Source organism: Stigmatopora nigra, chromosome 3 (assembly GCF_051989575.1).
Source record: "Stigmatopora nigra isolate UIUO_SnigA chromosome 3, RoL_Snig_1.1, whole genome shotgun sequence".
NCBI lineage: Eukaryota > Metazoa > Chordata > Actinopteri > Syngnathiformes > Syngnathidae > Stigmatopora > Stigmatopora nigra.
Window position 1 is genome coordinate 3,311,422 of NC_135510.1, and position 21,663 is coordinate 3,333,084.

Here is a 21,663-nt window from a genome sequence, read left to right on the forward strand (position 1 = left end):
AGAAAGGAAGATGAATAAATTTAAAGTTTATTTGGGGAAAAGAAAGAAAGAAAAAGCGCGTGAGTGAGTGCGAGTGTGTGTGAGGGAGAGAGAGCCAGGCGAGGAGCGCCGCCTGGGCGGCGAGAGCGGTTGACTTTATCACTGGACTGGTCCGTCTGGGCCAAAGTCCCCCGTTTGTTGTGGTATCGTGACACCGCGCATAAAATGGCCGCGTTAGAAGCCAATCCGGGGAGCTTTTGCTTTGGCACATGGACTACAAGTCAGTCCTCTAATTCGATGGGAACATGTCAAACGCCCTGGAGATGGGCGATATCAATGTCGGACTAGATGGACCTCTTGTGGCAGAGATTGTGAACTACACCCTTAGGGCGAGTTTACAATAAAGTAGTTCCCTCCAGCTGACTTGGGGCACTATTTATTGTTTATTTATTGATTAATTCATATTTTAGATTTCGGTGATTATTTATTGCTTATTTATTTATTATTTTATTTTTTAATAAAAAGTGAAGTTCATTGACTATTTAGTAATTAAAACAAGAAAACACAACCATGGTTATCAAATCAACAAGTTTATTAAATTTCAAAAGAAAAGCACTGACTTTGGTCAGTGGGGAAAAAAAATCAAAACAAAACCGATTTGATTGGGGGGATTAGGGAGGGATTGAAGTTACCTTTTGACAAATAAAGATCCAGCAGATTCTTAGCACCAATAATTATGATCCATCACATTAAATATAGAATAAATTTGACCTAAAAACAAACAAAGCAATTCCCACATCACCGCAGTGGTGAGAAAAATGAACAAAAAAATCCTTTGGAGTCACATAAGACATCTGTAGTAACTTATCATAGCTGAGAGAGGGGAATAAAAACCATGCTCGTCTTTAAATCAAACCAACACCATTATTTACACATCAAAACTTTAATAAGCAGAACCAAAAAAAAGACGAGTGTCCTTACTGAGCAAAAAAATAATAATTAAAAGCATTAAAATAAACCATAAGACATGATAAAGGATCAGGTCAATCATGAAAGATTAAAAAACTGATAAAATAAAATATGATTGAATAGGTGAAGGTCCGATCTTGGCCCAGCAGCTATGATTGACATTCCTGGCAAGATGAATAAAAACAGTCCTGAGCCTAAAGATCGTGAAGTCCGCAGCACTCTTTTTCGGACTTTTGGAACGGTATGTAATCACCAAGCCCCCGGCCAGCGTGCGTGTGGATTTCCTGCGACATCTACGAGAATTGCTAGATTCTACTTTGGAGACATCCATTTTGTCATCTTTGCCTTACATAAACTTGGTTTTTTTTCCGTATGCTAAAGCTGTTGGCGGGAGAAGCTTTTAAAGCTGAGCAATATTCGCAATGTCCTTTATCGGGGATTGGGCTCACGGACATGGAGCGAACCACGGTGGGCACGTTTTCCTGCTCGTGGCCGGCGTTGGTGCATGTGCGGCTTCAACTCCCGGGAGGGCTTTCGTCTTTACTGAAGGGCTGAGTGGACCCAGGTTTGACCCAGGACAGGCCCGAGCTCTGTGTTCCCTTGTGCGGCTCCTCGGGTCGTCTCTAGATCAAATGACTATAATTAATGCTACATACAAAAAATAAACAAAAAAAAAAAACTCTTTAGTGTGAAGTCATGAATTGTATGGAAGGCGAAAATTGTATCATTGTTTTTTTTTTTTTTTTTTTTACAGGATATGTTGGTCATTTGAAACTAAAGAGCTGGAGTTGTGAGGTCAAAGGTCAGGAACGGAATTTCGCAACTTGATAAAAAGAATGAACACACTTAACTCCCATTTTTTAGGGTAGATGATATGATGAGAAGAGAAAGAGCTATACTATATTGAGGGGTTAGGGCAAAGGTAGAGGGTCCACACTACTAAAAACGGCCATTTTAGTGGCAGGCTGTCAATTTTATATCTAGGCCTGCAATCATTTCCCAATTGAAAAAATATAATACCTAACCACACATTTTAGACACCACACATGAAGAAAAAATATTCAGTATTTTTTTAAGAGTAGCATAAAATTACTAATGTTGGTTTAACACATACTTTTGTTTCTATTTAAATGTGTAACTATATTATACTAACTACTCATTTTATACACTTGCAACCAAGAGACGAGATCCAATGAATGTCACGAGGTTTGTTCCGAGACATTTCTTTCTTTCACCGTGTCGACATAAACTGAACAGACATTGTTTACAAAGCTGATTTAGGCCAGAGAAAGCTAACTACATCATGTGAAAAAAGTACAAGTACTCCTAATGAACCTACTTTGTAGGTGAACATTCGCTCTTTTGCTTCCTCGTGAACAGCTGGGTTCCATGGAGAAAAGCTGCAACACATTGGCAGGCCAAATTATTTCACATGCACTATAGAAACATACCATGAGTGAGTTGAGTTAGGGCGATCGACCTTATTGCGTAGGGATCGTCTAACTTGGGCTGGTCAAACAAACGACTGTTGCATAGTTTTACGCTGTCAACTACTTTGCTTTTGAACAACTGCACATCCTTCTCATACCTGAAAGGAGATAAAATGACAACTCAGTGTAAGATATTTCCATTTCAGGAGACACTACATGCCATATAAGGTATTATAGAATAAATTGTGGACACTTACAGTACAGCAGCTTCCGGATTGAGAGGTTCTGAGGTGTTAATCTTGTAGAAAATGGTACGTGCATACATCAGGACTTGCCAGATGTGGTTGTGATTTCGCCTAAATTTAAAAAAAAAAACAGCAAATCAAATAGAATGTACTGTAGCATAAAATGTGTAATTCAAATTTGTCTTCACCTCCATTTGGTGAAAGCTCTTTTGACGTCAAGCTCGCCAGACACTGGGTCGACAAGCGGATGGAAGACTGGCATGTCAAAGACTAATTTCTGGCAATCAGAACCACAAAGACAATTTATCGTGGTGAGACAATGATGGAGTTTTTTTTAAAACCTGGCCAATGATTAGTTGGGCCAGCTTTGATGGAAAATATGCAAATGTTTAAGGACTGGATCTCTTACAATGATCAAATTGTCATCTTGGAAAGGTGGGGCGAGCAATTTTCTTTCTTTCTGGATGTGCTTAGAAAAAGTGATGGGTGGGGCAATTGAGTTACCAGACAAGCAAACAATTAACTAAGGTATTTTCATATATCGACAGTTAAATTATTTTTTGTTTTGCCTTGTTTTACGCCTTTTACAGTCTCGATTCATGGTCAAATCCATGTGTGGATAATACAGCAGCATTGGCATAAGGGTCATGGGCTATGGAAGTGGTGGCAAACACGGGGCTCTCGAGCCGCATGTGGCTATGGTGACTATCAAAAGACTTGGAGGATATTTTGTGGAGTTGTTGACATTTGTTTTAATTTTTTTATATTATTAATAGGCCAAAGAAAACACTACTTACTGGACAATCGCCATCTGGATAGTTATCCGGGATATACACAGTGAACTTGAACACTCCATCTTGGTACAAACCATGTCTGATAAATATGACGCCAAACCACACTGAACAGGAATGACGCATAGGAGGAAAAAAATAAAATAAAAAAAAAAAAACAATTTAACATTTGCAATTTTAAACATGTGCTTTAAATAATCTATTCTGTCCATACTTACTAAGTGCTGACTTGTAAGATGGCTGCACGTAAATTCCAGGGAGTTTCTGCTTAATCACAAGCGTGCTGCAAGTTGTTTAAAAAGATAATCAATTTGAAATTCAAAACACAGGGGATAAAACATATACCCATACTTAAAATTGTTATGCATGTGCCATCTCGGCCACTTACAACTCAGCCAGCAGGGAGTATTCCAAGTAAAAAGGACCGTACGGTGCGTGCGGGCCATTTGCGGAAAGGGCGGGGCTACCAATCGATGCAGGCTTGGTAGATGCAACTGCATTCTTGGGAATGGCCGGGAGCTGCTTCTTGGTGAAGGATAGCCGGGATGGGCTACTTTTTAGGTCACCCTGGTCCTCGCTATCAGGCCTCTGCAAAGGAACATGCCTCAGCATCATATGACAACTTCTCAAAAAACAAGGCCTTTGTGGGAAATTTCACAGTGAAACTTAAGTGCACTTATTACAAATATGCCAATTGACTATTTGGTTAAATTATATGGACATAATATCATATCCATCCCCTGTATTCATCTTTTTGTCTGAGAACAAATGGGTAGAAACATGGACATTTAAATGTTATATCCAAATATGTCAACGTATTATGTAAAAAGGTTCATGTATTTTAGTTAATTCCTATTTGAATAGTTAAGAAGAATCATGGTACATTTATTATTATACTCTGCAAAAGAACACATGAGAATACTGTATTCATTTTGGATTGTCATTTCACAGTAGGTGTCCATTTAAAAAATACTTTTTCGACGTTTGCAATACCTTACGACTTGTATTGGCAGACATGCTCCAAAAGTTGCCGAGGTTCATTACTCATGTAGAACTTGAGCGCAGTGTCCCGTCCCTTCTTTAAGTAGGGCCCATGACATTTGTGGGCCGGGCCATTCAGGGCAGTTTATGTGGATCTATACCTGAAAACATACACAAACAAAAGCTGTAAACAGTGCTTTAAAGTAAAAATTATCATGTCTATTGCCGAAAATGACTACTTAAATATCGTGATAACATTTTATTCACAAAAAAATAGGTCATGTATACATATACTGACAGCCATCTAAAGAACATATGCTCATAAACCCAACCATACTTAAAAAAAAAAACAACAACTTGATTTGAAAGTATTTTTTCATTTAAATATCCCATTCGAGCCAACTGTATGGACAGTATTTTTTCTAGTGCTTTGGTTTGGCAACACAACAATGACAAGGTTTAATTCTTATCTTCGAAAACTTAAAACAATGACAGGTGATGCCATTGTTTATACACAGCTATACCATTTATTGTATACAATAGTAGATAGACTACATTTTCTTATACCCTAAATAACTTGACAGAAGTGTGGCACGCCTCACGAGCTATCAATTTACATCGTCATTCGCCTAGCTGTAGCTAGAATTACTTACCTACACGTATAACGTCTGATTCACAACTATATGCTATTTTTGAGGGATTGCATGTACTTTCAAAAACGACTTTTCAGTGCTCGTGGCAGTTTTAAAACCAATCTGACGTAACCTCACCCCTACCTTTAGCATTAGCTTAAGTGTATAGACAGATTCAGCATCGATGACAACTTGTACACCACTTAAATTCTAAACTTTAAAACTCCTGTTCCCGGTAAAAACGCAAAATAACAATACAAAATGTTTACCTTGTGTCGCACGTGGTAAAATCATCAGTTCTATGTCATTTCCACAGTTGTAAACACGGCTAAACTAGCAAGCTAGGTTTGTAGCTAAACACTTTGACAGCCGGAGCTCAATCTAGCACAATGGAATCTGGGCGTCTCTATGGTAGAACTCGCATTCTTATTGGTGGAGAGAAACAACGTTCTGTTATCTTATTGGCTTATATAAAGTCAGAAATATGTTTTGTCAACACTGCAGCGACGACCTGTGGAGAAAATCTGAATTACAATAAAAAACAGTGCGCTCTGTACGAAAAAGACTAAGGGACAGGTTATTTAATTTCGATTTATAACCCACAAAAAAATAATTTAAAAAAATAACACACCGATACAGTCTGTCTTCATTGTCAAACAAGCTACACATGTGAAATATAACTCGACAAGCAGCTGTCTGCCTTAACAGCTGTCAAGCGGCAGTTTGGTCATGACATCAATTCTGGCTTTGTTTGGAATGTTTTGCGATTTTAATATATTAACTGGTTCAACATACTCATTTTATGTGTGATCTATAACAGCAATAATAAGGCATCTATCCTGTAAGCATATTATCCAATCAGAAATGCCAACCTCAAACATGACCTGGTTAGCTGGCTCATTATTGGGTTAAATCAATAAAACATTACAAAAACATAACATTAGATCAGGTTTGTCAACATTTTTCTGTTTTTATATACCTCTTCTCATACTATACTACAGTTATTTTTTTAAATCAGTCCTCATTTGAACTCACATGACCATCATAACATCTGAATGTTGTTCAAAATCATTTGGATTTCAAAATAATTTACTGTAAAAGACAAGGTAATTTAAATAATCTGAATTAATCAACATTAAACTGGCCTTAGGAATGTTTATCCCCACAAATGATCACATGATTGCCTTCCATAAGGCTCTTTTCTATCATTCAAAAAACAATTCATACCTGTGAACCTCTGCCGATAACTGCCCTTATAAATGATAATGATTCCCCGTAAAACCCCCCCAAAAACCTTACAAACACCGTACAACAACCAAAAGAACCTTGCAAACAGTTTGTAAGTTTTTTGGGGGGTTTGTACGGGGAATCATAATCATTTATAAGGGCAGTTATTGGCAGAGGTTGAGAGGTATGCATAATTTGGCAAAAAAAGGAATCTAAGCCTCCCATTGTATTGTAAACAACAACAAACAGTAAGGATGCACTTTCGTATATACATATTTTACAAATAAAGTACACAAAATTGTCCAGAGAAATATATAGAAATGAATTAGTAAAAAGCAATCCCCTTCTAGGACCTTTACACAAAGGTAGGATAATACGATAATACAGAAACTGTAATAAAGTTACATGGCAAACATCTAAATGGCCATGATGACACAACAATACACACTTGAAATTGGAAGTTTCGCTGCACTGCACAGCAAACGTCTCTTGGGGCTTAAGCTCATCCACGCCATCTGCGTCTTACGTTTCTTTTAGTTTTTGACCACACTTCTTTCACGTTCCGTTGGTGGATTGATTTCCTATCAATTAAGCCTAATTATATTTCTTTGGGCGGAAAGAAAAAAATCTAATTTAACGCATGAGCGATTGTATTAATAGGGGGGGGGGGGGTGACATTGTCCAAGTTTGAGAGTAAATAGAAATTATTGACCTCATTATTTGCTATTTGATTGTATTTTGTCCCATGTACACTTGACTGACAAAGCTAATTAGTGTCCTGTTTGCTTATTTCATTGAGGGGCAATTGGGGGAGGCAAGGTCACCTGTTTTTTTGTTTGTTTTTTTGACGGATACAAATCAAAGACGACCTCTAAACAATAAATTGATGACGCCTTTGCCTTCCTTCGACATTGGGATCAACTATCCGGCGCTAACAAATGCACACGCCAGTGAATTTCTAATGAGTTACCTATCGCTCATCAACTTGTGACCTTGTTTTGGTCAAACAAATATACTAATGGACGTAATGACTGCGGGGGAATTGGATCAACTAATTGAATGTGTGACACGCTGCAGTTTTATTCTTCTACCATCCAGCTGTAAACTTTCTTTTAACTTTAACAATAGGAGAGGTACTCTGCTTCAAAAGTATTGGAACTATGTGACCAATTCCTTATTTTTGCTGTTTATCGAATACATTTGGCAAAAATATCAATATAAGAACAATAGATCAAATACTAGCTGTCATTTAAAACAAAATAATCATAACAACAACCCATTTTTGGGCAAGCTAGGGCCCGCGGGCCACATCCGGCCCGCTAGGCGTTTTAATACGGCCCGCCGACGTTGTCCAAATGTTTTTTAAAAATATATATAAATTTTTTTTTAATTTTTTTACAAGATGGCGCCGTCACGCGGAAGCCAGTGGCAGTAGCTCTGTCCACTCTTATTTGTTTTTCGTGTTTTACAGTCCCTCTATCTTTTTTTAGATTACATTTTAATATTTCTTAATACTTTCCTTTTTACTTTACTTTGTACTTTATACTTTTTACTTTAATGATGAGTATGATAATACTTTAGTCCTTTTTTTATGTTTATGTTTCATGAAATGTATTGTTAACAGATGCACTTTTTTATATGTATCCTATCTTGTGCTGACCCGGCCCACCTGTCAATTATTTAAAGTCAATGTGGCCCCCGGGCCGAAAAGTTTGCCCACTCCTAGTATAAGAGGATCCAAGCTAATATTGTAAGGAACAACCAAATATTTCCCTCATTTAGTTTGCCTGTCAACAGGAGCTATTTTATCATCTATAATTGTTTGCATTTTTCAGTCTTCATTTCAATCCGGTTGGCCAGCGGCACATTTAAACTGGAGATGAAATATGTTCTTTCCCGTCTCGGATTTTCCTCTGAGAGTTTTAGACCGCCCATTCCGCATTCACAATTTGGTTTAAATGACAGTTGGTGGTCCCCAGTGGTCGACGCCTGGGCTCCGAGAACGAGTGGAAAACTGATGACTCCATTTCGGGATAACGCATAATAACAACGTTAGTTTGAATAAAGAAAGTCAGGCCTAGATTTAAATGTAATATTCATTTTGCAAATATGAACACCTGGGGAGCAAAGGGTTAAAATCCAGCGAGTTGGCATATCCTTCATATAGCAATAGTCTTCCCTTATCCCCGAGGCTATGGTCGGGTTAAAACCTCAATGCCGCAATTATTTGCTGTAATGACTGCACTTCAAATAAACCCGGGGATTTTATTAAACCAAATGAGAGAATTGTCTGCGTATTATCACCCTATGATTGACAGTGACAAGTGTTGGGTGTGCTCGTGTGTGAGCAAGACAAAAGAATCTTTTCCAAAAGCTCTTGATAATGTTACCTCTGATAAGTTGCCGGCAAAAAAAATCTATGCTAACAAATGGAGAGCAGGATGGAGAGTACGTATTAATTCCTATTGTCGGAACGTGCTTGGAGATGACGAGTAATCTGCCAGTCGCAGTGGCGACTGCCCTTCCATTCATTCACCCGACTGGCATTTTACACAACTAATGAAAAAGAAATCCATTGTGCTGATCATATGCATAGATTTCCTCGCATCAAAATAATGAAGGAATAGAAATATTCATAATAAAAGTAAAGGTCAGTCACTAACATAGCTAAGCTTCCTAAGCTTCAACCTTTGCAGGATCGGGATTCGCTGATAAAAATCAGAACATTTTTGGGGGGTTTCTTAGAATAGGTTTGTCATGCAAGTCATTAAAACTATTGGTTAAAAAAAAAAAAAACAGATTGACGTGGTTCGATAGATTATATTGCATCAGTAAATACATTGATATCTTTATTGTGTATGACAGTGGTCTCAAAGCTGCGGCCCGCGGGACAAAAGTGGTTCAATAGGGGCCCAGATCTGGCCCGCAAGGTATTCTGCGTAAATGGCACTTTGTACATTATTAAAAAGTTTCATTTTTTTTGACAAGGGTGCCACAAGTTTTTCGAATCGTGTAGTGCACTACTGCCCAATTCCTTCAATGGTCGCCAATGACTTAACAAGGAACCTTGAAATGTCCCAAAACCCACAAAAAGTAACCTGGAAATGCCTTAAAAATCAGCAGGAACCAACAAATGAACAATAACCATCCAGAAATCCTTTCAAAATCAATAGGGAATTATCCAAAATTGACAATGATATATGTCCATTTCACTTTACCAACAGAAAGTAACCTGGAACTGCCCCAAAAATCACCAGGAACCAACAAACGAACAATAACAATCCCAGAAATCCCTTCAAAATCATTAAGAAATGATCTCAAATTGACAATACTATATTTCCATTTCACTTAAACTGGCTATGTATACTGATCAATCCACAAAAAGATTGGACATCAAGCCCCATCAATTACTAAATTAACTTTTTAAACCAAAAATAAACCAAATGAGATCTATATGGCATTAATTTTGCCCACAAACCAAACTCTCAAAGAAAAGTATTAATGTCAAAAAGGCAACAGTTATTGCTCACACTATTTCTAAGTATATTGAATGTACAATGTGAGCAATATTCATATGACTGTTGCCTATCTCCAGATCCAAACTTTATCAATTGAAACTTTTGGTTATGTATCACGAGCTACTGTGTGATCCCCAGCTCGAGTGTGAATGTTCTCTTGTGATTTATCTTGTCTATATTTCACGCTACCTCTTCTACTTTCGCACCTCCGTCCTTTCATCTTTCCCACAGCAATATAGGTCACCTAGGCTTGGTTCGGCACATCTTCTCACTGATTGAAGGACATTGACAGCATTATTACTGCCTGCCACAACATCCACATTGAGCCCTGTCTGCATATGCATCATACATTGGCATTTATTAGTGTCATGCACTAAGTACAGGCCATGTTATTGAATTTGAATATCAGATCCTAACCATATCTAGAGGGCCTCTGGAAATATATTCTATTAAGATGAAGCAAGTGCGTTTAATAACACCAAGACTAATAAAAGAAAAGCAGATCTCAAATCAAATTTATGAATATTGCACCCTAGCAGAAGCAAAAACAAAAAAAAGAACGTTGTCTCAGATATAAAGATATTTTTAGTTTCATATTTCATGTGTGGATGTTCCAATTTGTCAAAAATGATAGTCATTATTTAATTACGTTAAATACAATATCATTAAATCACATTTTAGGGATATGCAATAATGAGAAAATCTGGAAGATAATGAAATATTACAAAGTAAAAGAAATAGCCGATCTTAAATTCACTACATAACTGAAAAAACGATTTATTTATTTATCAAACGTTTTACTACCCATTTCAAGAGTATAAGACAATCATAAGTTACTTTATATCTGATCAAAAGTGAGTACCGCTTTTTTATAACCCGGGTGTCAAAGTGGCGGCCCGGGGGCCAAATCTGGCCCGACACACCATTTTGTGTGGCCCGAGAAAGTAAATCATGAGTGCCGACTTTCAGTTTTAGGATCAAATCAAAATGAAGATTATAGATGTATACTATATTTCTTGATTTTCCCCTTTTAAATCAATCATTATCATTTTTAATCAATTTTTCAGTTTTTAGTTCAAAAATTGATTCGCAAATTCTAAAAAAAATATGAAAATATTTTCTATTTTCCACAATGATATAAAACAATGATTAAAAGAGATTGTCCTTTACTAAGAAATAAAAAGCTCAAATAAACATTGTTTTAGATCTATACACAATGGAAGAATTAGTGCTTTTGATCCAGTTCTTTTAATCCATTTATAAAAAACAAATATATATATTATATCTAAAATGGTCCGGCCCACATCAAATCCCGTTGACGTTAATGCGGCCTGTGAACCAACCCGAGTCTGACACCCTCGGTCTATAACAATGTTAAGGCCAAAAACAGTATCGTTTACATTGTATACATTTTTGAAACAATGATTACTTTTGGATTGACACCATTTCCTCAACAACAACAACAACATATACACCCTAACTTATTGTTTGTCTTAGCCAACATTAAATGATAGACTAAAAGTCTTCCACCCCAGCAACTTCCCTCCGATCCATAATGTCGATGTAGACAACATTCCGCCCAACAGACTCGGTGTGTAAATTCGGACTCCCGCCGGAGCTGTGACTGTCACTTGCCGCCCGGCTAGTGCCAGGCATTGATTGTCGTATATATCTTGTTCGCTACTTCCTAAACCTTCATCAACAGATGTGACTGCAGAATTGATTAGCAGCAAGTCAATGACAGGTCTCTCTTGGAAAACATTCTTATTTATGTACGTGTTTATATGGAAAGCTTAGAGGGCCATTAGTGGGATTACCTTTGAGACTTGGCGGAACAACAGATGTTCAAGGACGGCTCAATCAATTTGAAGCTGCCGTTGCCGGAAACCAGTCACGCATCTGCGAGAAGCGGATAGACGCTAAGAACACTGCAATTAGGCAGCGACCGATATAGACACACTTGTCCCTAAACTACACACAAAGAAGGAGAATAGACTCAAAACTTGACTTGGACAATGCGTAGACAGAAGAAAGTGACTAAACCCTACTAATCAGACACCAGTGTAACTCGTATGACTAGTTTTCTTGAGTGGCATGAAGCTAAATTCCATTGCCACATTACAGATAGAACAAGCGATGAAAATGCCATGCTATGTGTATCACAAGTTTTACTACAACACAACTGACAGCTCACAACAAGAAGTTAAAACTTAAAATCTATATTGTAAGAAAAGAAGACCTGTACTAAGCATTATTCTCCGTAACAAGGATGAATCATGCCCTTCAGTGAAATACTGAATACTCTTGCTACTGTGAGAACAAAATTTTCCGAATACGGGATGAATAACGTCATCCAATCCAATCCAAAATGATGAGTTCAATTCCAGGTCAGTCCACCTGTATGGAGTTTGCATGTTCTCCTCGGGCCTGTGTGGGTTTTCTCCCACATTTCAAAGACATGCATGGTAGGCTGGTTGGACACTCTAAATTGCCCCTAGATATTAGTAGTATGGTTGTTTATCTCCTTGGTCCATGCGATTGGCTGGCCACCTGTTCAGGGTGTTGTCCCCCGCCTCTAGCGCAAAGTCCACTGGGATAGACTCCAGCACCCCCTCGTGAGGATAAAGCGGTTCAGAAAATTAGATGAGATGAGAAGAAATAGAGGTGCATCAAAATTTAAGGGAATGAGTAAAGCTCGCTGAATGGTATAAAATGGGTTCAGTGACATTCATGCAAAATGCCCTTTTTGAAATTTACTAGCGTATTCAGCACATTCATATTTTTTACTTGCAATTTTTTAACAAATGTAATAAAATGTTGTACTTCTATAAAACAGCAATGTGTTCCATATCTGAAAAAAAGTATGTGTTATGTACATTTAATGAAAAAAACTATTTGATCGCCAGGCTTTGATATCTAAGCTATAAAGCTTGAGGAGAAACTATTAATTCATCATTATTTTTCTCCATGAGTGATCATGATACTGTGATAAACAATAAACAAACAAAAAAAACATAACTCAGATTAAATAGAATTCTAGATGTGTTTCAGCATTGTGAAAATCATTATCAGCCTCAAACACAAGCACTGTTTTAATATAGCTCCTGTAGTATGAACCATATTTAATAGCTTGTTAATTAAATCACTCCCTTTCCGAGCAGAAAGGCCTCCGTTGTAAGTAAAAGATTATCAAGCAGCCACAGCCTGGAGTAAAGAGACATTCCATTTATGCTGAGAAGCACATTTAATTACACCGACGTCCCTATTAAATTTAAATGAATGTTTTGATATGGATATTTTTTCATTATACAGTCAAATAATCTCAATTCGGTGTAAACTGTGAAAAGCACAGTCTTTTTTTTCAATTTTGTGAATCAAAAGTGTTGCTCACCATCTGCCAGTCAAGTGAACGCTTTTCTTATCTCCACCTGCTTATTAAAATTAAGTCACGACGCAAACTGGTATTTAAAAAAGTTGAAGTGAAACAATTTGCATTGGCGGGGCGCGGAAATGCTAATGCTCCCTCTTTCGCTAAGCCGCCAAATCGCTGTCATCCATTTTAGGCGCTGATTGCTTTCCGCCCGGATGCCTTCATTTCATTATTGCGAAAATTACAAACATAAAGAATATCGCTGTAATATTCCCGCTTTTTGTCAACGCTCAATCAGCCGTAATGTCCTCATTTTTTTCCGCCGCCAAACTCATTTTATATTATCTTGCCGGTGTCCCAAAAGGGATTTATTTCATTTATCGGGATTATTGAATTAAATTAATCGAGACGCATTTAGCAAGAACAGAACAGGGGTACCTTATCCGTAGTGAGAAGCGAGGCCTTGCTCTTTTACCGTTAAGGAGGCAAACACATCAAGCGACCATTCCTTTTGTTGCGTAGCTCCTGAATAATTCATTAAATTGGGCAAACTAACATAACAAAATTGTTTTTTTTAAATGCTATTTTACAACCAAATCAGTCACGTGAGAAACATTTTTAATTTACTGGGACAAACAGACAACATTTTAACTTGTCTACATATATGCTACGCTAGCATTTATAAATGCTAATCAGTATTTTGAGTGGGCTACACATCATCAAATTAAGATAAATGACCCAACGATTTGTTGTCTCTGAACTATCCTTCAAATAATCCTCCTCTTAATTCAACTCAGTACAGTGTTCCCTCGCTACTTCGCGGTTCAGCTACCGCGGACTCAGAGCTTCGCAGATTTTTTGGGGATTTTTTTTTTTAAATACAAATATTACATTGAGACAACATATTTTACAGTTTTATTTTGTTATAGCATGAATTGCACTCTCTCTACCCGTAAAAAATAAAAATTTGAATTAAATTCAAATTAAGCATTTTTGAAGGGGAATTCCTACTTCGCGGAAATTCACTTATCGCGGGTGGTCCCGGTCCCCATTAACTGCGATAACCAAGGAACACTGTATACCAAAAGCTAAAAATAAATATTTGAAAGGGCTTTGTTATGACCAAAATAGCACCGAATAAGTGACTTTTAGATCTCCCATTTAAAGCAAAATCCACCATGAAAATCAGTCTTTTCACATCCTACAAACACAAGTTATCCAAAATGATAACATCTCCTGTAAATTTCTTCAGAATCAGTTGAAATGCTACTCCAGTATAAAACTGCAGATGGCAGCCTGTTTCCACTGTTGAAGGCCACATTGTCGTTCTCGACTTAACCGTTCCTGTGAGTGCACTGTGTTCACTTTTCTATAAAACCTTTTTATTCATCTCCACCTTTCAGCACCAAGCCCCCACACCTTGGATCGAGCAAGACCACCTGTTCCGCCAAGCTCGCTGAGAACTGCATCCAGCATGTGAGGTCCCCCCCATCCACGAAAACCCCCCAAAATTCATCACTGAACTGCATTCTGACATAGTTAGTGAGTTAAATCTTCCTTTCTTCAGCCTGGTTGGCACAAATTAACACACAATCCTGAATGAGCGGCTGGGTTTTGGTGATTGATGGAAATTACAGGGCGGGTTGACGGCCATGCCAATCACACACGTGTCCTGGTTCAATTTTCTCCATGTCAGTAAGTTCACGGATTTGTTTGGAAACCGCCACGCGCACAAAAACATGTTTTATTACCAAGGAAAAAGAAAGAAAAGATGTTTTTGCTTGCAATTTTGCTTTTTTTGTTTTTGCTTTCCACCACAACCAAAGATGGACGGACACCAAACCATCAAAATAGGCTTTTCCCCCAAAAAACTCCACACAAGCTAATTTAAAGATTTTCATGAATTCAAAAAGACTGCTAAAGCTAAAAATAAAGGCCTCCATAATTTTCTTTTGGAACTTTGCTTCTGTTATTTTAACCCAATTGTAAAATCATAGATGATTGAGACTCGCAGGTTTTAACAATTAAATGATTTCAAAATGATACTCTCATTTAATAATTAATATAAATGTAATTATACATTAAATATATTTGAGTAAATAACTACTATATAAGACATTAAATATATTTGAATAAATAACCACTATATAAAACATTAAATGTATTTGGGTAAATAACCACTATACATATAAGACATTAAATATATTTGAGTAAATAACCACTATACACTCAAATTTGATTAATCTGATCAGATACTGTAGAGTTTAATACATTTCATTTAAGAGTTATCTTTCAAATATTTATATAAACTATTTTAATGTATAGATCTTATATTTACCTTTGATATTTTATTTTACATCGAGTAGAAAATACTCCAAAATGTTATGCTTTCAAGTTTCAAAATAGAATACATCTCTCTAGTAGTATTTATATTGGAAATGTTCTACTCATGGAAATATAAAATGCACATAGCTATTTTTAAAAAACCTGGATATTGTCATAATTGTACATTGTTATTTCAAAATATATATATTTTTTAAAAGCCCTCCATGCTACAAATGAACGGCTGATACTGCTGTAGTAAAGTAACATAATTTCTTATGTGACTAAATATGTATTTCCCTTCCATCATTAAAATTAGTGTGATTAAAAAAAAAAACCTTCAATACACTGTGGCTGTGGATTAACAAAATGAAGTGAATTTCTTATGGAATCTGTGACAACTCAGTCATTGTCACCATGCTCATGTGTGGCTGCCAAATAATGTTCACTCATGTGACAGGGGTTATTGCATAGAGATTTTAACGCTTGAATAATTAATCGAGACAATCTAAAGAGCCGGCTTTCTCCATTTTCTGTTTGGGACAGAATGGGCGGCCGTTACAGCCGGGTTTGAAATGCTTTCAATGCAGACTTTGCCATCTAATTCATGTGGCTCACAACCCCTCATGCCCTTAATACTGTAGGTCGACGGGTATGATGAGGAGATTGTCCTGAGTGTGACCCACAAGATAGAGTATGAGAAAGAAGAAAAAGCCACTCTGGCACTCATACATGACCACAGAATCTATTTCCATTTTGACAGTAAAAATAAAACAAAAGCCCATTACATTGGCAGCTTTGTTTAGCTACATAATTGCTTTTCATTATTCAGAGTGCCATTGATACCCACAGCGTCACTTGAATAAGCCACACTGGTAGCAGCGAGACTGGAAATGAGATCTTTCATTGATACTGTCGTGTCTCAGATCTGATTCTTACAAATGCTGAGTGATAAAACTGCAGCCTGATTGTCTGTCTGGCTGTATGAATTCTAATGCCACTCTCCGGGCTGCTTTTTTTGGGGTGGGGGGGACGCATGCTTAGCCTAGAAAATTCGGATAGAATAGTTGCTGTTGATGGAATTCCCACTCAGATCACAGCACGGGTTGGAGAAAAAAAATCTGGGACAACCGGAATTCTAATTAAAACTCTTGCTTAACTGCCACTAAAAGTCCCAAAGGTGAAATAATTTTTTGTGGTATAAACATCGCCGAAATTGGAGCGAAATTGACGCTATTTAGAAAGCATATGAAATCTAAACTAGAGTTAATGAACATTTTAATTTTGGGTAAAGTGTACCTCATTTGAACTATTTTAGAATATATGCATTTGGTTATTACTTTACCACAGATTGCAAATTACATGCCAAATTGCAGTATTGCATTTATCCTGTACTTAGTTTTAAGACATTGTAAAGCAGAGGTGGCAAACTACCAAGTTATGGTTTCCATTGGAGGGCTATGATGATGCGTATAGATGTATAATCGGCTCAAATGAACAAAAAATGAAGTTTTGAACCAGCTATAACTGCTAGTATACTATTTTAAATCTCAGGGAATCATGCTTTGCTAACCTTGTACACATGCAGGATCTCCTCCCACTGGTTTCCAGAAGTTTTTTGGTGTGTATGTCTGACTGCAGAAATGACAGTAGGAATACAGACTGGAGAGAAAGGACAAAAAGAAAGGTTATGTTATCCAATTGTTACCAATAAAACTTGTTACAGTGTAAAACATAACGATGATTTTTTTTACAACTATGACTCTCAGTTAAACAGAAGAGGTGCCTTTTTCAGCAGTAAGTAGTTTTAACCTGAGCAGTATGTAATTTTAGTCTGCCAAACGTTGATGCACCCCCTTCACGGCGTGTGTAGTGGATCGTACCTTCCCGTTTGTGCGCCATTTAATATACCCCTGCCGTTTAATATACCCGGGGATATTAAATGGGGGAGGGGGGGTTATTAAACAGCAAAATACAGTACTTGAATTATAGAGAAATAAAAAATCAAACACATCAGAAACCAAATATATTAGTTCCGTCTACTACTACTTCCGAGGTAAAATCTATATAACTCTATTGTAAAATTAAATTTCCTGTAGGATTGCTGGTGCATTCTGCCAAGTAAAACGGCATTATATTTTTTAATGGTAATTTTTTTTCTATTATTCAGTTTTTTGAAAAGTACTATGACTAGTAGCCAATTTTTCCATGGCTGTTCCCACCTCAAATTACTGTGCACGAATCAATGCATACACTTGACTTGCTCTTGTCATCTGGAAATCAGATATACACAGCCAGATTTATGTCAACGAGGCTTATAGCTATATTATGTCGCCCCCACGAACCAAGTGTCCAATCCCTGTGCGGACATTCCTCAAATTCCTCCCAAGCAAATTCCACTCAAACTCGTCATCACTTATTCTTGCCACGTGTTTAAATCCTACTGAGTTCTGTCCTCTCCGGTTGTTTGGAGTGGCGACGGGTGAACAACCGAGGGCCTCGACTGTTAATACCCCCAGCCCGGTTGTCAAGGCCTACGTCCCTTGTCGGAGGCTTCGCGGTGAAAAGGACAGTAAGAAATAGAGCGCTTGAAAGCATCTGCTAAAATAGGAAGAATGACACTTAGCCCTTAATCATCTCTCTGTCTGCAGGGATTCCTGTACTTTTGTGTCTATTGGAGATAATGGCCCTTCCTTACTTGACAGCATGTCTTTGCCGAGCCGTAGCACTGTGCAACCGATGCTTAAATGTATCAGGGTGACAAAGCGATGCCAGATTCAGTGGTGTCGCAGCCCGTCATGTTGCGACGCCACTGACAGCTTGCGGCGTTAAGGACGGGGGAAGCTGTTGAATGGAGTTAGAATAGATGGAATAGAAAACAGCCAACTTCTGGAATAACACTTTCCCTAAGGATCGGCGTCCGTAACAGAAGATGATACGACTAGAAGAGAAAGAGGAAGGCAAGAGTGGAAATCTTGTTAGGAAAAGCCCCAAAACCACATATTATGTCTGAAGAGAAGAAAAAACAATGAAGGCAACAGAGTGCAATTAACCTTGTTTTTTAGTTGTTGCTTTTTTATCGAGTGATTTTGCGATGGTTGAGGCTAGCATTTATTTGTTTATGTATTTTTTTTCTAAATTGTAAATCTGATTCCCTTGGATCAAAAACAGTTAATGACTAAGACATCATAGGACTTTAATTATTGCTTGAACTTCTACTCAAATTATTTGTCGGTTCACAGGCCGCTTTAACTTCGAGTTAATTTCACATAGGCCGGACCATTTTAGATATAATATTTATAAATATATATATTTTTTTATAAAATGACTAAAAGCCCAGCCATTTTAGCTTTTTTATATATATTTTTAGATGTTACAAAATGATTTTTGAACTAAAAACAGAAAAATTTATTAAAAATTACAATTATTGATTTAAAAGGGGGAGAAGCAGGACATTTAATATACATCTATACTCTTCATTTGAATTTGATCCTAAAACAGAAAGTCAGCACTCATGATTTACTTTCCCGGGCCACACAGAATGATGCGGCGGGCCAGATTTGGCCCCCAAGCCGCCACTTTGACACGTGACGTAAAAAAACATGACAATGTACGTTCAATTGGATCTCCACGTCTTAGCTAGATGCTACAACTATTGCATCATTCAATTTTACATTTTCATTTCCTTTATCTGTTTTCACAAACCTAACATCACCCTAAACAAACCCAGCAACACCAACACGAACCCAAACCCACCAAACCATCAATTGCCCATCTTCAAAATGCCCCTTTATGTTCGTACTAGCTTGGTATAATAATAGTGTGGTAATAACAGACCCCGGTTTTATATCAGGCTGCTCTGCGTTGCTGCTGAACATTAAGGATGATTGTCTGCCTCATCTGCCGACCATTAGCAGGCTGTGAACACTCATTTTCCAGGTCTGTGATCGCACCAAGCCGTGAGCACCTAATTCACTCAATGAAATGGGGCTCATAATTACTGAGGCAAAGATATAATATGTCACAGAAAATTAGGCCGCTTTTTAATAAATTATCACTCGCATATGCTCCGGTTGGGCGGAGGGAGTTTGTTTTGCTGGGTTTTTCTTTCCAATTTGCTTCAGAATTATTAATTTGTGCGGCTTTCTTCATAACAGAGCAGTCATTTACTTCACGCAATTTCACTTCTACTTTAAATAATCAATAGTAATAAATTCCCACATCTCTCTGACCCTTCCCAGTGGCACATGGCAACTTGTCACGCAAAGCCAGCGTGAATAAAATATGACTTGGTACATTTTTGCTGGTTTGCCGGAGTGTATTTTACTTTTACAGTGGTGGATTTTGCTTGTGATGGAGGGTGACTTGTGCGTGGCATCGAAATACCTCCATAAATCATTGCAAGAGTCGTACCTCCAAAATAGCACTTGCATGATAGATGCAAGTTTACTGGAACCATTATAGCGCCGAACAATGAATCTGCATGTGTGTGTGTGACAAATCTGGAAGCAGTTTCTGGTTCGCCGCAGAGCCCTTAGCGATTGGACAAGCTCCATTTTTGCTCCTAAAAGGCTTTGCACAACGGCGAGGGCATCCGCAAGTCATCGCAAAATTTGTGGCGTGAGAATTTTTTTACCACACGGGGTCATATGTGAAGTTTCTATTCCAATTGAACACGTTCTGTACTATTTATTTCAATATCTGACATTGTAAACAACAACTTTCTGCTTATTTTGCAGTTTGCAATGCTATTTTTGAGACGATGCAATTATAACAGGTACATTTTCAGTACTAGTAAAGACGTACCTCTACTTACAAACTGAATTGGTTCCAGACCTTTTTTGTAACTTGAATTTTTTGTAAGCAGACCAGTACTTTATATGTAAATTCTGTGATTCATTCCTGTTCCAAAAAAAACTCCCATGAAACCCTTTAATAATGATGAAATTGACCCACTTTTTTGGAAGCAATGTTTTACGGCAAAACAAGATTTTAATCATGTGTAGGAGATCTTTTCGTTAAGGTTAAACATCTGTCCAGTTCTGCGAATTCCTGAACAACATTGTTTTCACTAAATATGGTTGCATTTTTGTACTGAAGTACTGTACTGAATCACTGACAAAAGTATACTTTAATCCGAATCAAATCCGTGTTTAGTAGTCTAGTCATAGCACAATAAAATAGCACTAATTATAATGTAAAATATCATCAGAATGCTATGACAGTTTGAATAATGCCTTCCCATCCAAATAAAATGTATTTCTACCTGAGACAAATTGTTTAGAAAGGAATCTAAGCAAGCGCAAATGCTACTGTTTATTATTTGTTTGTTCCGAGCTCTTCAAAAGGCAAGAGGGACTTCCAGAATTATTACTATCGCCACATTTCTCCTTCTGTATTTCCTAAAGCCACAACCAAACAACCTGCACTCCCTCTTGCCATTCAAGATAAATATGAAACCAAACGTAGAAATTCACGCTTGAAGCAAAGCGACTAATCTCCCTACTGCCTGTTTCATTCCTCTGTGTTTAATTGATAGAAATTGCACGCATCAAAGAAAACGCACACTGAGATTTAATGGGCATAAAATGGACATTAGCATTTTAAAGAGGTGGATTAGCACATTAATCCGGGCAATTTTCACCCAGCACTTCCAATGAGATTGTCGCTGTGCGAAGGCTCCTAATAGCGTTTTACTGGCTGCTGCTTTAGTGCTGCTTGCTGGGATAACACAAAACTTTTTATTATTATTTTTTTTAATTTTTGGAGAGTCTATTGAAAAGAAGGATGTGGGACCATGTGCTCGAATTGCGTGATGGCACTTTCCTTTGCAAGACGTCCGTTCACATGACGTCTTACATAAGTCGTAGCACGTTTTCGCACACTTTGGGTTTTTTTTCGATGGTGAAATTGCTCGTGCCTGAAAAGCTATAATCAAAGGGGCACATTGTTGGACGAACATCACGGAGTTGACTTTTCATCCACGCTGAACATATGCGGTTTTCCTTAAAAAGAGGCTCATTGGGTTACTGAGCACAATCCTCTTTACATACAGTGGAAGGGAGTACATGAATTTAGGGGGGGGGGACCATGCTTTTTGATCAAAGCACATCTATAGTGCTCACCATCTTGCCAGATGAAAGTAATTAGGAATGATTTTTCGAAGGAGCTGCAGATGCACGATCGTTTGGAGGCTCCC

General features: G+C 37.6%; 1 protein-coding gene across 4 annotated transcripts; it reads right to left on the reverse strand.

The window, feature by feature from the left end:
• Window positions 1–553: 553 nt before the first annotated feature.
• On the reverse strand, window positions 554–11,799 carry aktip (akt interacting protein). 4 transcript variants are annotated; one of them, XM_077712935.1, is made up of 10 exons: window positions 11,590–11,799; window positions 4,408–4,556; window positions 3,803–4,002; window positions 3,633–3,697; window positions 3,421–3,521; window positions 2,812–2,900; window positions 2,636–2,734; window positions 2,429–2,536; window positions 2,288–2,348; window positions 554–1,571 (listed from the first exon to the last, which is right to left on the reverse strand). In XM_077712935.1, the coding sequence occupies exons 2-10, from the start codon at window positions 4,453–4,455 to the stop codon at window positions 1,464–1,466; spliced, it is 879 nt and encodes a 292-aa protein (XP_077569061.1). In that variant the 5' UTR covers window positions 4,456–4,556; window positions 11,590–11,799; the 3' UTR covers window positions 554–1,463. The 4 variants fall into 4 exon arrangements, with proteins under 4 accessions (XP_077569061.1, XP_077569059.1, XP_077569062.1 ...); XM_077712933.1 differs by lacking the exon at window positions 11,590–11,799 and adding an exon at window positions 5,297–5,427; XM_077712936.1 differs by lacking the exon at window positions 11,590–11,799 and adding an exon at window positions 5,297–5,417 and having other exon boundaries at window positions 4,408–4,550.
• Between the last annotated feature and the right edge of the window lie 9,864 nt (window positions 11,800–21,663).